The sequence below is a fragment of the Mesocricetus auratus genome, unplaced genomic scaffold (genome assembly GCF_017639785.1).
Source record: "Mesocricetus auratus isolate SY011 unplaced genomic scaffold, BCM_Maur_2.0 Super-Scaffold_100676, whole genome shotgun sequence".
NCBI lineage: Eukaryota > Metazoa > Chordata > Mammalia > Rodentia > Cricetidae > Mesocricetus > Mesocricetus auratus.
The window spans coordinates 69,992,587-70,007,634 of record NW_024429266.1 but is presented as its reverse complement, the minus strand read 5'-3'; the positions used below and the strand labels follow the sequence as shown (position 1 = coordinate 70,007,634).

Sequence of the window (15,048 nt, the reverse complement as noted above, 5' to 3'; positions counted from 1 at the left end):
ATGCCCGTGCTCTACAGAGGACAATGCTGCCACCATGTTGACGTATGCAAGCTCACTAACTGCATTGAGGTCAGTCAGGAGAAAGCTCACTTCTGGGTATCTAGAAGCCAGAGGAGCGTGTAAAGAAAGTAAGAAGGTCTCCTAACTGCTGTGGAATATTAGTTAAGGATGTGTTACATTAGTTTGTGCTGTGGAATATTTAATGATGCAAAGGCGTGTTATTCTTTTTGTTGCATTTGTTTAACTCTGTGAAGCTGTGTAACGTTGCCTGTCTAAAACACCTGCTTGGTCTAATAAAGAGCTGACTGGCTAATGGCAAGGCAGGAGAAAGGAAGGATAGGCGGGACTGACAGGCAGAGAGAATAAACAGGAGGAGAAATCTAGGCTTGAGAAGGATCAAGGAGCAAGATAAGGAGGGCTCCAGGAGCCAGCCACCCAGCTACACAGCCAGCCACAGAGTAAGAAGGAAAGAAAAGTATATAGAATAGAGAAAGGTAAAAGCCCAGAAGCAAAAGGTAGATGGGGTAATTTAAGTTAAGAAAAGCTGGCTAGAAACAAGCCATTCATAAGAAAGACTGAGCCTCTGCGCATTTATTCAGGAGCTGGGTGGCAGGCACTCCCAAAGAGTAAAAGAGTAAAGAGAAAAACGACAACTAAACCTAACACCTACAGTGCAGTGCAACAGAAGAATGTCTGGGAACAACTTCACTACCAACAGACCACAGGCTCTGCTCAGTTTAGACTGCACCAAGGGAGATGGGGATCAGTAGGCCCAGTAGCGAGCTGTTCCAAGGCCAAAGCAGGAACTCTCCCAGGCTGCAATTTAAGGACTTCAGCAGAGGGTAAAGCTACTACTCTGTGTTTTCTGCCAAAGGGAGGCAAGCCCTTGCAGTAAACCACACATGGAGTGGCAGGGAGCCGGTCTGCTTGTGATGAAAAGCCCTCTGCAGTGACTGTGAGTGGACTGTGTCCCCATCTCTTCATTTATTTGAGATAGGGCTTCATACAGATCAAGCCTTGCATTTACTATGCTGCCAAGGCAGGCCTTATATTCCCATCCTCTGCTTCCACATGCAGAGTGCTGGGATCCCAGGAATGTACCACCATACCCAATTTGCTCTCCTGGTTTCTTTCTCTGCATGTTACTGGTGTATAAGGAAGGCTACAGATTTCTGCATATTCATTTTGTATCCTACCATTATGTTGAAAGTGTTTATCAACTCTGAGGGGTTTCCAGGTGAGTCTTCAGGGTCTCATACATGTATGGGGTCACATCACCCGTAAATAAGGATGTGTTGACTCTTCCCTTCCTATTTGTATCCCATTTATGCCCTCTCAGATTGCACTAGCTGAAACTCTAATCACTGTTGATCAAGAGTGGGGAAAGCAGATTCCGCTGTCTCCCGATCTTAGTTGGACAAAATAATCACAGTAAAGACATTAATCAATTACTGTATTCTTCCTCAAACTTGTGAGTCCTTGCCTCTATAGATACATAAAATCCTATCTGTACAGAGAGCATGAGAGTAGAAACAGCTGTCAAGGGGACCAGGGAGCGCTAGTGAGAGGGTAGAGGGAATCAGGGTATGGGGAAAATATGCTTGAAATGCATTATGCACATATGAAATTGGCCTTATGCAACTGTGTAATAAATGTGTGTGTGTGTTCAGGTATGCATGAATTGAAGGCCAGAGGACAGCCTTAGCTGTCATTCCTTAGCCACTGCCCACTTTGTTTTATTGAGACAGGGTCTCACTGAATGCAGAGCTTGCTGACGCAGCTAGACTGTCTGACCAGCAAGCCCCAGGGATCCAGCCGTTTCTGCCTCCCCAGCACTGAGATTACAGGTACATGTCACTGCGTCCAGCTTTTTTACATGGATGCTAGGGATTCAAACTCGGGTCCTCACGCTTGTGTGTCAAGCACCTTCCTGACTGGGTCAGCTTCCCAGCTCCTTGAAAAAATAGTTTTTATTTTTGTTTTTTAAGGCTCTGGGTGTTGGGCAGGAAGATCTCTGGGTGACCTTCCTAGAGTGTAGGGTAGTAATGAGGCCCCACCCACGGATGGGGAGTGAGACTCCAAGGTGCTTGGCAAGCACCCATCCCTGGGCCCCTCCCTGTCCTCAACATCCCTGCATGTTTATCTTCCCAGGATGTGTGCTGTCCTCATCAATTTCAGCACACACCCCCTCCCCATGACGGCCAGCCTCGTGGAAACTATGCATCATGTTCAGACTGGGGCTGGTGTCAGTGAGGGGAGAAGAATTTGTCACCAACCCCTCTGTTTGCCTGACAATAAGAGGACCCAATATTTCATGAAAATTAAGTGCCTAGAGCATGCCTGATGGTTTACAGTCCTGATAAAGGATGGGCCAGCGGATTCTGGAGCAGGGACTGGAGGCCCTGAGCATCCTTGGTGACTGGGAACTCTGGAGCAACTGATGGAGAATATGCCACTGTGAGGGCTTTGGGCTAGGAGGCTTAAAGCCAAGGTCAGTAGATGCTAACTAAGCCTTTCACAAGGCAGACGCCTGCTCCAAGAGCGGCTGTAGCCTGTGTGTCCCTCCAGGGAACACAGCAAGCCGCAAGGGTTCCAAAGGGCTCTCCATGGAGGCTGGGCCCCACTCATGCTGTCCCCAGGCCCCAGCTGTCTCATCCTCACTTTCCCACCAGGAATTACCCTTCTTCCTACCTGAAGTGACCCTGCGGTTGGCATCCAAATGTCTGCAAGTCCCCTTACCGGGAGCACTAGTAGTAAAGATGTAGTGTGAGCAGTGAGCTCCAGGAGAGGGGGGCAGCCTTAGGGACCACAGCCACTCAGGGGACTTGAGCAGCTCAGTCCCTTGGCTGAGGCTGTGAGTATGTGGGGATAACTGCAGACTGAAGCAAGGTGCAAGGGAAGGACACGTGTGCATTCATTCATCAGTGTGGCCACACGTTTAGCACACGCACCAAGTGGAAGGGTAGAACATCCATTCATTCATTTACTCACTTATATTTGATAAAAAAGATATATGTGCAGGGTCCTGAGTCAAGGGGGTCACAGCTCTGTGAACCTATCCACACTCTTCTGCAGAAGCTCATTCACCTGTCCATTCCACCCACCCACCCACCCACCCACCCACCCACCCACCCATCCATCCACCCATCCATCCATCCTTTCCCCCCCTTCTGTTCCTCTCCTTCCCCATCCATTCACCACTAGTGCCCAGCATCAGCCAAACCAGGAGCTCCGCCTGGCGCCAGCCCCTGGACAGTGGCAGTGGGCAGCCGTTACCTGTGTCAATCCTAGTGGGGAGGCCGACCGCAGCCCCTCGGCCTCAGTCTTGACTTTGCTGCGCTTATGAATGGTGATGGGATTCACGGTGCTGCTCACAGCTGACTCGCTGCTCTGCTTGTTCTGAGGGAGGAGGCAGAGGACAGTCTGTCATGTGGGCGCAAGGCAGGGGACCCCTGAATTCTACCTGAGCTGTGGCTGTGGAGTTTGCTCACACAGACCTACTAGGATAACCCTGTATTTGTATACATATGTGTACATGTTCATATGTGTGTAGTACACATGTTATGTGTGGGTTCACATATGTATATTTGTGTCCATGTGCATGAAGATATGTGGAGATCAGAGGTTACTCTCCAGCATGTTCCTTAGTCACCACCCACACTATCTTTTTGAGGGTCTCTCACTGGGACCTGGGACTCCCCGTTAGGCTAGGTTGGCTGGCCAGGAAGCCCCAGAGATCCTCCTGTCTCCACATCCCTAGAGCGAGCACTACAAGCATGCATCATCATACTTGACTTTTTTTATTTTTAAATTTACTTTCTATTTTTTGAGATAGGGTTTCCCTGTGTAGCCCTGGCCACCCTGGAACTCACTCTGCAGACCAGGCTGGCCTTGAACTCAGAGATCCACCTGTCTCTGCCTCCTGAGTGCTGAGATTAAAGGTGTGTGCCATCATTGCCCATCAATGCCTGTCTTTTTAAATGTGGATACTGGGAATCAAACTCAGGCCCTCATGCTTGCAGAGCAAACTCTTCAACCACTGACTTATCTCCCTAGCTTTCCCACCCTTCTGTATTTTGAAGCATCAAAAACCAAGTCTCTTGGACTGATCCTCCAACCAGGGCCAGCAGAGACTGGGGTGTGTGTCAACACTTTGTTTCACATGAGCATGTGATGTCCCTGTGTGGCACAGGACGCTGTACATTGGAGGGTTTCTCCAGCCCTTTGTGCTTATTAGACAGAGGACAGACTGAGTGCCTGGGAGCCAGGGCTTCTGAGCCGGTTTAAGGCTCTTCCCATCACATGGCCTATGTCCTAAAAGGCACCGACCAGTCGGACTAAGGTGCAGAGGCCTCCATCAGCTCCTAGTGTGAATGGCCCTCAGAGGCTTCGTGAGCAATGGTGGCCTACTTCCGGTTCTCTGCACCCACCTACCTGGTTGGCATCATTTAGACAATTGCTGCTATTGCTGCTGAGCTGGGTAGGCATGGTGCTGATGGAGGTGAGAGCCATGGGCTGCTGGGCCAGGAAGGTGGGTGAAGGCTGGATCAGGGGTGGCGTGTGTCCGAAGGCTGAGCCCAGGCCCCGCTGCTGGCTCAGGATCTGCTGGTAGGCCACAGGATTGATGGGGTGGGGGAAGGTGAAGGCTGGGCTGCAACGGAGAACAGAAGAGGACGGGGGAGTGTGTGGGTTCACTGTCAAACCAACATTCCTGGGCAGAGAGGACTGTACCTGAAGCTCAAGATGGCACAATGCTAATCGCACCATGACATGGCTTGCCCTTGCCTAGCCTTACTGCCCACTCATAGGTCCCTGAATGCAACCTTGACACTGGGCAGGCTGGCTCCCTGCAGGCGGCAGGCTCCACCTGAGATGCGCCCCTGAAGCACTGCTGTCTACCGGAACTTCACGTGGCCTTGGACCGCTGTGCATCCTCATTGGTACTGAGATCTTCAGCTCACAGCATCCCCTCCCCTTTAGCTTCTGCTGCACTTACAAGCTGTCATACACTTGCCCATGAGCCACTTTTTCCTGGCAAGAGATGAGGGGATGCCAGGGACCTCTGAGGCTATGCCACCAGAGACACATGGTTTCCTCCTTTCCCACATCCCCCAGCATCTCTGAAGTGTGAGCTGGTACCATGAGGAGGCCCCATGAAGAGGCTCCTGTCCACAGTACTGGGGACACGCTCCTGGACACAGAGGTCCAGGCTGTCCCATAATCTGCAAAAGGGACAAAGACGAAGCCTCAGTGTCTTAAGGGGAACTCAGAACAATATAAGCCTTAAATTCTCTCTCTGTCTGTCTCTCTGTCTGTCTCTGTCTCTGTCTCTCGCTCTCTAAATTATTTATGTCTGTGGCTGTGTATGTGACGGTACCCACACAGGTCAGAAGCAGGCACTGAATCCCCTGGAGCTAAAGTTACCAGTGGTTGGGAGTTGCCCGATGTGGGTTCTGGGAACCAAATTCAGGTCCTCTGGAAGAGCAGCAAATGCTCTTAACAGCTGAGCCATCTCTCCAGCCCCATCATCAGCCTCAAAATTCTCGCTCCTTGGTGTGGGCCTCACATTTAAAACGCTCAGTGTGAGAGCCACTTGTTAGGCAGCAGCTGTTGTAAACAACTGCTCTGTAAGCACCTGTATCCAGCCCTCACAAGTGGGGGGCCAGGGCAGGCACCCACGGTTCAGTCACCTGGGTTGGATTTGAGTCCTCACTAGATCTTCCTGAGGACTCACATCCAACCGTCAGCTGCTGCGTGAGCGGGAAGGGGAGAACAGTGAGACCTGTTACCAGTCCTTGAGATGTGCTTAGGGCATGGACCACCTGCTGTGGCCTTTCCTGTTAGTCAACAACTACATCCTCTGCCACACTAGTGAAATTCTAGAAGAGCCACTTCACTAACAACTGTGTGTGTGTACAGATGTATACGTATTTTTGAACATCTGTACACGCTGTCCTCACTTTCCAGCGTGTTTGCGCAGGGTCTCTGTTGCTTCCCTTGGCACACTACAGGCTGGCCGGCTGTGATCTCCGACTCTATCTCCTCATAGGAGTGCTGGTTGACTATGGATGCTTGTGCTATGGGCCTGGCTTTTGACATGTGTTCTGAAGATGCAAACAACACACTTGTGTGGCCACTGTTTCTGTCCATTATGTCATCTCCCCAGCTCCTAGGAAGGCCACATTTGATCTTGGCTACCTCTGATGCCATGATGGAACTCCTGATGACAGATTTACTGTGTAAGGATGTACTTCAGTGTTGGTGCGAACTCTATGTCACTATTGCTTTGTTGTTTACAGAAGGGTCATGTAGTCCAGGCTGTCCTCGAACTCACTATGTAGCCAGTGGCTCTGAACTTCTGATCCTCCTGCCACTATGCCCTGAGTGCTGATTACTGGTCTGTGTCACCATGCCTGGTTTTATACAGTGCTGGGGATGGAACCCAGGGCTTTGTGCATGCCAGTCAAGGATTCTACTAAAAAGTCACATGCCTGCCAGTCTCACTACTGCTTTTGAATTATCAGCATAGTTTCTAGTGTGTTGAGACACTAGCATTAAGTTCTGCCTTTCTCCAGTCTAAAGTTCTACCTGAAATTCTGCCATGTGGTCAAGCCCAGCTCCTGGTTCTTATCCCCATCTGCTATCGGGGCTCACCTGACGGCACCGGCCGACAGATGTCCATAGGAGCCGCTGGCTGCTGAGCTGCTCCTGGAGTTGTTGATATAAGCTACCAGCGAGTTGGGAGAGGTCCGGATCATGCGCTGCAGGTCGAGGCTAGCGTCTGAAAGTGGGGAGATGGACAGCGCCCGCTTGCGGCTCAGGCGGGGGGTCACACGTGGGCTGGAGAATCTCGAAGCTGTGGCAGACAACAAAAGGCATGTCAGTATCACCCATTTCTACCCACACCGTGAATGTCCGAGATTTCTCCATGCTGTGGTGTCGTGGTGATGGGCTCTTTTTTTTTTTTTTTTTTTTTTTTTTTTTTGGTTTTTCGAGACAGGGTTTCTCTGTGGCTTTGGAGGCTGTCCTGGAACTCACTTGGTAGTCCAGGCTGGTCTCGAACTCACAGAGATCCGCCTGCCTCTGCCTCCCGAGTGCTGGGATTAAAGGTGTGCGCCACCAACGCCCGGCGATGGGCTCATTTTTAACACTGAAGAGATTCTCATGGGGAGGAGAGTGAACAGAGTTACGGGTCATAGGGTCACCAGCATTGTTGCAGCTGGTATAGCACCGGAATTCCCTCCACTGTGGAGGAACCTTGTGAAGTAGAGGCTGGATGACTGCTCCACAGTCTTAGTGTGATGCCTGGCTTCTGGCTGGCTCCTCAGAACCTACTGGAAAGGATGCTGTGAGGGACCAAGGAGGCAGAGGAAGAGCAATGGAGAGAGGCCATGTGACACACGGATGTGCTCACACTTGGGGACCCTCAGCTCTGGGTCACCTGGGCTGTGGGAATATGCTGCTTTGAATGTTCATACCTCCCGAGCATGCACACATATGCCCACACATACACTACCCATGCTTGGACACTCCTCAATGTGTATACTAACACACACACACACACACACACACACACACACACACACACAGACTCCAGTCTGCTCTTCCTCCTTCACCATCACCCTCTGGAAAAATTCTAAATCTCTTCTCTGGACAACATTGGTCTAGAAATGGCCTGACATTACTGGATGACTCTAGTCATTAATGTTTCTTCACTGTCCCACAATGGAGTCTTATGGTGGTAGCAGCCTTCATTGCTGCCATAAAATGTGAAGTCAGGCAATGGATGGCTTGGCTTATAGCAAAATAAGGTGAGTTCTGGGGTATGTCTTCACCTTTCTAGATACCTGTGAGGAGCAATGGCTGCCTTGCTGGCCTCCATCCGGGACTCTGGGCCTTCACATGCCTTGGCTGGAGATGCTGCCTGCAAGCGGCCCTGGTACTGCCCAAGTGCTGTGCAGGACATCATGCAACCTTCCCCATCCTCCCTCTAATAAAGGCAAGATGGCGTGTTGTACAGGCTGTTGTGACACCATACGGAGCTCCAAGGATGGCACCAGTTATAAGGATTCAGGCATTATGCTGGCCCGCCCCTGTCACCTGGCAGAATGCACTCAGGCAGTACCCTGGCCAGCCCTGGGTTCCACGGTTATGTAGTCTCACACAGGTACACAGGACCCCTTTAGAAGAAAGGCCCCGCCCACTCACGCTCCCTTTCCCTCTCTCTTTCCTGCTGCTCCGCTGGGGCAAACAGGACTTTTCCTATCTCCCTCTTCTCTTCCGTCCTCTCTGTCTCTGTGTCTCTTTACCTTTCCCCCCACCCCTCACCTTTCCCTTCTAAAAAAAATTCTCAATTGAGCTCTGTCTGCCTGGCGTGTCTGTACCCCGCCTCGGTCACCCTCACCTGCCATGGAATCAGCCAAGGTCCTACTCTTGCTTTATCCTAACGCTAGTGACCCTGTCCACATGTCTGGGTGACAGGGCTAACAGCAAGGGCTTCTGTAAGGGGTGAGCATGCCTTTGTGGATGGGCAGAGTGGGCTAACAGTTTATGACAAAGGACAGGGTCAAAGTCTAGAAAAGGAGACCCAGCCTATGGCAGTGACCTCCAACACCCTCCATCCCCACCCCAGGCTTCCAGCCGGGCAATCTCTGGGCACCTCATTCCCGTGCTTTGACAATCCTTACCTCAAAGCTAGAGGCAAAAGGAGGCCCTCCCTCAGACTCTTTGTAATGAACTAAGTGGAAAATTGAGAACACGAGGAGACACAAGGGGCCCAGCATCCGCTAAAGACTCAAACACGTCTTTGGCATATGCTTTCTTTGTGAGTGTTTGTTCATGTGCGTGTTTGTGTGCACGCATGTGCATGTAAATGTCAGGAGATGTTCTCGGGTGTTGCTCCTCAGGAACCGTCCATCTGTTTTAGATAGCGTCTTTCACTAGCCTAGAACTCACCAAGTAAGCTATGCTGGGGGCCCACTAAACCCCAGGGACCAACCTGCCTCCACCTTCTGGGAGGATGTGCCCACACACCCTTTTCCACAGGGGTCCCAGGGAACGGAACTCAGGGCCCCAGGCTTGCAAGGCAAGCACTTTCCTGACTGAGCTATCGCCACAGCCCATCGCCATATATTTTTCAAAAGGAGATTTCGCTGCTAACACTCTGACTCCCACCCTCTCGGGTGCCCCTAACAAGAGGAAGCAGGCCAAAACTGACAGTAGTATTCATCTCTGTTATTCCTGGCCCTCGAGGGAAATGTGTTTATTAACGCGCCTCTTCCCTTGATAAATCACTAAATAGGAAGAAAAGCCTGGCACTCATTTCCCGTGCTTTTCCTGTGATTTATGTCTGGGGACTGGTGCGCTCCCAGCAGCCATTCATCTGTGCTTGCTGCCTGTCCTACCACTGGCCACCGAGTGACCGGCCACTTGCCTCTTCTCCCTCAGAAGATGTCCGTTGTGGTCAGTCCCTGTCTCTGTCTGTCTCTGTCTCAGCCATTAGCTCCCCCCTCTCCCCTCCTCCCATGCCCTCTCCTCCTCCTTTTCTCCTTCCTGTGTATGGGCACATACGTGAGCATGTGTGCGTATACATGTGTGTGCAGGGAGACCATGTCAACACTGATATGTTTGAGACAGGTGGGTCTTTGTCCTGGGCCTACCAATTTGGTTAAGCTGGCTGGCCTCCAAGCTTCCAGGGATCCTCCTGCAGCTGCAACCCATCCCCCCACTGCTGGGGTTACAGGTGCAGTCACCCCTCCTGTTCCCCCTGACTGCTGGGGTTACAGGTGCAGTCACCCCTCCTGTGTCTCTCCACTGCTGGGGTTACACGTACACCCACCCCTTCTACTTTCCACATGGATTCTGGGAATTTGAACTCATGTCCTCATGCTTTCAAGGCCAAACCCTTTGCTGAATGGGCTAAATCTTCCCTGCCATATGCCCCCCCCCATTTTTCTTTCTTTTTTTGAGGCAGGGTCTGATGTAGCTCAGGGTGGCCTTGAACTCCTGAGTCTTTCACTTAGACTTTCCAAGTGCTGAGATTACAGGTGTAATCCACTACAGCTGGCCCAGGTCTTTTCTGGGCTCACTCTTGGGTTTTATTCTGAGGAGTTGAGTCTACTGACCCAAGCCCCCATCCGTCACATGGAGAAACCTCCATGGTCAGGCCACAGAGCTGGGGACTTAAGTAGAGGCCAATGTGCCCTACCTAAGTTATGTCATAAGGACAGCTCCTGTGTATCTTGGTCAAGTCAGGTTCAAATGACCTCTCTGGCTCAGCTCACTCCCGGCCTGTGCTCAGCAGCCTGGGGGACACGCAGTCTGCTCTCCCCAGCCTCAGTCTCCCCTCTGTCCCAGGCTGCGTCTGAACTCCCTGCCGCAGTCCCCGGAGGCCCCAGAGGCATCTGCCTCTCTCCTATGAGATCAATGCCATCAGTTTCTGAGCCTCCCCATCTGCAGCCTGCATAAAGAATGAGCATCGGGATGGAGGTGACATCCGAGTCAAATTAGTGTCAATATGACGATAAAACACAGCTGAGGAGTTATAGGGCTGTGGGCAGACAATCCTTCAGTCAGAGCATTTCAATCTTATGGAGTGATGGGGGAGGCGGGTTCTGACTGTGGCGGCCCTGTGCTACGGTGCCAACATCAACAGCCTAGTGTGAGAAAGCCCCATGCCAGGGGCCAGTGACGAGTGAGCTCCGCGCTCTCTGCAGAGCCGGCAGCAGAGGAATGGATGACCGTGGGTTCGAGACTGGTTCTGTTCCCTTCTCAGGGGCTCAGCTCCTGGTCCTTCCTGTGGTATGAGAGCCTCATGTCCCTGACCCCGCCCTCACTGTGGCCCAGGGAGGAAGGTGGCATTGGTGTCTGGACCTGTCAGAGGCTTTGCTGTCTGTCTGACCCACCTAACGTGTCCCACGTGTGGGGTGCACACAAAACCCATGAGAAGCTCTCAGACAGAGGTGTCCTCTTCAGCTTATGATCAAGTTCAGCCCTTGGGGGGGGGGGATGGAAAGTTCTAGGGTGGGGATGCTGCTCACTTGGTGGAGTACTTATCTATCATGCATGAAGCTCTGGGTTCTGTGCCTGGCACCACATAAATTGGCATGATGCCACAGGTCTGTAATGTTAGCACTTGGGAGGTAGAGGCAGGAGGATCAGAGATCCAAGGTCATCCTCAGCTCCATAGTAAGTTCAAGGCCAGTCCTGATTACGTGAGTCCACGTCTTAAAAAAGTTCCATTTTAAGAACCGTTTATTTAACCCCAAAGTTAAATCAGTTATGAATGTTAAAAACACCCTTGTGCACTGGGCACTTAACTAAGGTAAAACCATGCTGTAGATGTGGGGGAGCTGGAGGTGGATCTGAGGGCTGAGTGGCTACCAGCCCAGATTGCCTCACAGTCTGGATACACAAAGCCTCTGGAATGTTCTCTTCTCTGCCGGGTGCCCCTTCCCGAGACATGAAGGCAACTGCCGAGAGAGAGACGGCAGTGAGAGGCCGGGTCAGGTCAGGTCAGGACTCACACTGGCGTACTTACAAAAGGCAGCCTGGCGCCTGGCCAGACAGACAGACAGAGAGCTCCTTGGGGCAGAACTTGAAGTGGTGTTCAGCATCATGCCTGGGGTCTAGAACCTGACCTGGTATGTGATACACGCTGTGACGGTTAGTTAGTTTGTTTTGTGAACTTGACACAAGCTGGACTCGTCTGGGAAGAAGAAACCTCAACTGAGAGATTGTCTTCAAAGTCTGGTTGTAGGCGAACGTGTAGGGGAATTTTCCTGATTGATGATTGATGTGGGGAGGTCCAGGTCACTGTGGGTGGTGCCACCCCTCGGCAGGTGGTCCTGGGCTGTGTAACAAAGCAAACTAAGTCAGTGAGCACTGTTCCCCACAGCCTCTGCTTCCGTTCTCCCTGCCTCGAGCTCCTGCCCTGACTTCCTTCAGTGACAGAGTGTCACCTGGATGTTGTAGGATGAAATAAACCCTTTCTCCAACAAGTCGGTTTTGATCAGTGCTTTATCATAGCAACAGGGAAACTTACTTAGGATGTATGCTGAGCAAACAGCACTGAGTGTGTGCACCATTTCTTCTGCAAGAACATGGAGCAAAAAGGAACCTGGTCAAAAGATCTAAGTTATCTATGACTGAAGCATCCTGTGGGGGTGGGGCGCAGAAAATACAGGGGTTGGCAGGGTCTGCCCTGGCTTACTTGAGGGGAGGAGGAGGATGATGGGGGGGTGTTATAGGGGCAGGATGGGCGGGGCGGGGCTTACTTGGCATCTCTCAGAAACACAATGGACTGATTACATGCACATGTGCCCAAGCTGAGGGGAAGTGCCCTGTACACTATAGAAATCTGAAGCTCTGCCTCCCACTGATTTGGAAAGGGCTGGGGTAGATCTGAGAAGGTGCATCAGTTAGAGGTGCTTGCTGCCAAGTCTTACGGCCTGAGATCACCCCCCACACACACATGATGGGAAGAGAAGACCAACTCTCATATGAGCACCGTGGCATGCATGCTCACATATATGCAACAAATAAGTAAAATGCATAGTTCAAGAGAAAAGGAAGAAGAGTCTGAGCCTAGCTCAGTGGTGGAGAAGACACGTAGCATTGCTAGGCCCTAGGTTCCAATCTGAGTAAAAAACAAGGAGTAAATCTTGGAGACCCCCTACTGAGGAAGATGAGCACGAAAAACAACACCATTACCAACGGGTATGGTTTTCTTGGGTTGTGACAGATTAGGAACCAAGAGAAAGAAGCGGCTGGCTGTTTATAAACTCTGTCCCCAGCCCCCCCCCCAGTTACCACTGCCATCCCAATCCTGCTCAGGTGTCTGGGAATCTGCTGACCCTAACACAGAAGTGGGGAGAGGCTGTGGTAAGCTTTCCAGCAAGTGGTGGTTGCCCTTGGAGGTGGGCGCTCCACCAGCCCGCCGACTCCGACGGCCCCAACCTTCCTGCTTCTTAGACATGCCCAGGTCCCAGATGTGGCCAATGCTGGATGTTCTGGAGAACGTAGCTGTCCCCAGTCCCTACTATGCCACCCACAGCTGGCAGCAGGTTCTCTGCCTGTGCCAGTGACTTCTTCACTAAAAAACTTTCTCTTCCAGGTTTCCTGTGCTGGTCACTCCTGACTCAGCAGGTCTTACGGGCTGTGAGCCACCCCGTCCAGCAGTAAGGCTGGCCATCTTATGTGAAAGACATCCAGGTCAGCTAGAGTTGGGTTCCTGGAGTTCCCCTGGTGTCTCAAGTGCCCAGGACATGGTGCCCAGGATGATTTTGGAGCTGCACAGCCCTCAAGCCCGCTGGCAGGACACTGCAGACAGGCAGAGAGGAGGCATCGGGACCTGTTCTGAGATGCAGCAATGGGGATGTAGGAAGAAGATGTCCTAAGGAGACATTGGGTCCCACAGCTAGAAGACAATAGAATCCAAACTATTGGAACTTCCCCAGGCGCCACACACTGGGAGAAGGGAAGGGCTGAAGCTGGTGCCAGCCTGAGGGTGAGCTTGTCTCCCAAAAAGAGTTCACACAGTTCTGACAACTTGTCAGAACACCTTGCAGGGGAGATTTAATGGCTGGACCATATCTATGTATACTTCTTGCCCTCCATTTAAACCTAAACTTTGTATTTAAACACTGAACATGGAAGGTGTGTGTGTGTATGTGTGTGTGTGTGTGTGTGTGTGTGTGTGTGTGTGTGTGTATGTGTGTGTGCTCACTGGACACCTTTGTTCCTGTTTCCAATGTGGTCACAGTAAACATCTCTTTTCTCTGTTTTTTACTTTTACGGGTGTGTTTAGTTGGCCTATTGAGGATGGACGGCTGAGTCTGTTATTGCTGCCAGGGCTGAGGCTCTGACCCTGATAGCTCTGGTAAGTGCAGAGCTGTGGGGTGAGGGGACAAGCCACACCAAGCACACTTGGGGACAAGATGGATGGGGAGATGATGAGGACATGACATCCCGAGTAGCCTATGACCTGGGTAGAAGCACTATGAGGGGAAGGGTGAGGTGTGGACTCCTGGAGATGAGGGTGGATTTGAAAGAGGTAAAGGGATACCGGTAGTCAGAGGTCACACCTAGCGTTTACTGAACCCCCGTGAATGCTAGCCAGTAGACACATTTACCTTCGTTCTACACTTACTGCATTCTCCTTCAGTTCACGTAGCATATAAACACTGTGTCCCACGCACTGCTCTCTCTAGGTCTAGCTATCCCAAAGAAGGCAGGGAACAGCAGGGGATGACCTGGGTCCTCCCTGCTATCTCCTCACTAGGTCCCAAGGTATCAGTAAATGGCTCCCCTCTGCTTCCTGCCCAGCTGCTCTGCTGAATCCAAACCCTGCTGCCCAGCTGCCTTCTCAAGGAGAGTTCAGGAACTGGCAAGAGGGCAGTGTGGCCCATCTACCTAGAGGCTTGGGGACTTGCTTACTCATTCTAAGCAAGATCCTAACTCCAGGCACAGGAGAAGTGCTCATTGTCATTTTTCTCTCTGCTGCATGCATGGCATTGCATGGAGGTGCACACCCAGGTAGGTGCTCAGGATCACTGTCACAGGGTGACTCCTGCCTGCCCAGTTCTGCCTCTCCTGCTGTGTGGGCACACCGACTCAGCTTGGTCCCCTAGCCATGGCATCAATGCATCTGTCCACTTGCCAGTGATGTCCATGTTCCTGCTGTAGGCCTTGGGGGGAGGCTGCCTGGAGTGGCAGAAGCTGGCATATGGCCATGACTCTGCACTTGACCTCAGCACCTCCCTTCGGCCTTGTGTTGCTGTGGCTGGGTTCACAACACTGTCAAACACTGTATGCAGGATGCACCCTCCCCAATCCTGACCCCACTAGCTGCTGTGATAAAGGATAGAAAGGAGACCCACAGATGGGTCCCTACACTGTGCTGAGTCCTGTACCCAGCACCTTCTCGGGGAAGGCACAGAAAGGTGGACAGACCCTAGACCGAATGCTGGCAGCATTGCTTTGGCGCTCAACAGCCTCCCAGCAGGGAATGGCAGGGATGGTCAGAGAAACTTGACCTTGTGTGTGTGA

At 51.7% G+C, this 15,048-nt stretch overlaps 1 protein-coding gene across 1 annotated transcript in view; it reads right to left on the bottom strand.

The window, feature by feature from the left end:
• Gli2 (GLI family zinc finger 2) overlaps window positions 1-15,048 on the bottom strand; it is a 226,845-nt gene that overhangs the window by 19,322 nt on the left and 192,475 nt on the right. The window contains exons 6-8 of the mRNA XM_040738479.1: window positions 6,655-6,856; window positions 4,435-4,651; window positions 3,277-3,399 (exon numbers count right to left, since the gene is read on the bottom strand). Coding sequence (XP_040594413.1) covers window positions 3,277-3,399; window positions 4,435-4,651; window positions 6,655-6,856 — 542 coding nt within the window. The remainder of the gene's footprint in view (window positions 1-3,276; window positions 3,400-4,434; window positions 4,652-6,654; window positions 6,857-15,048) is intronic.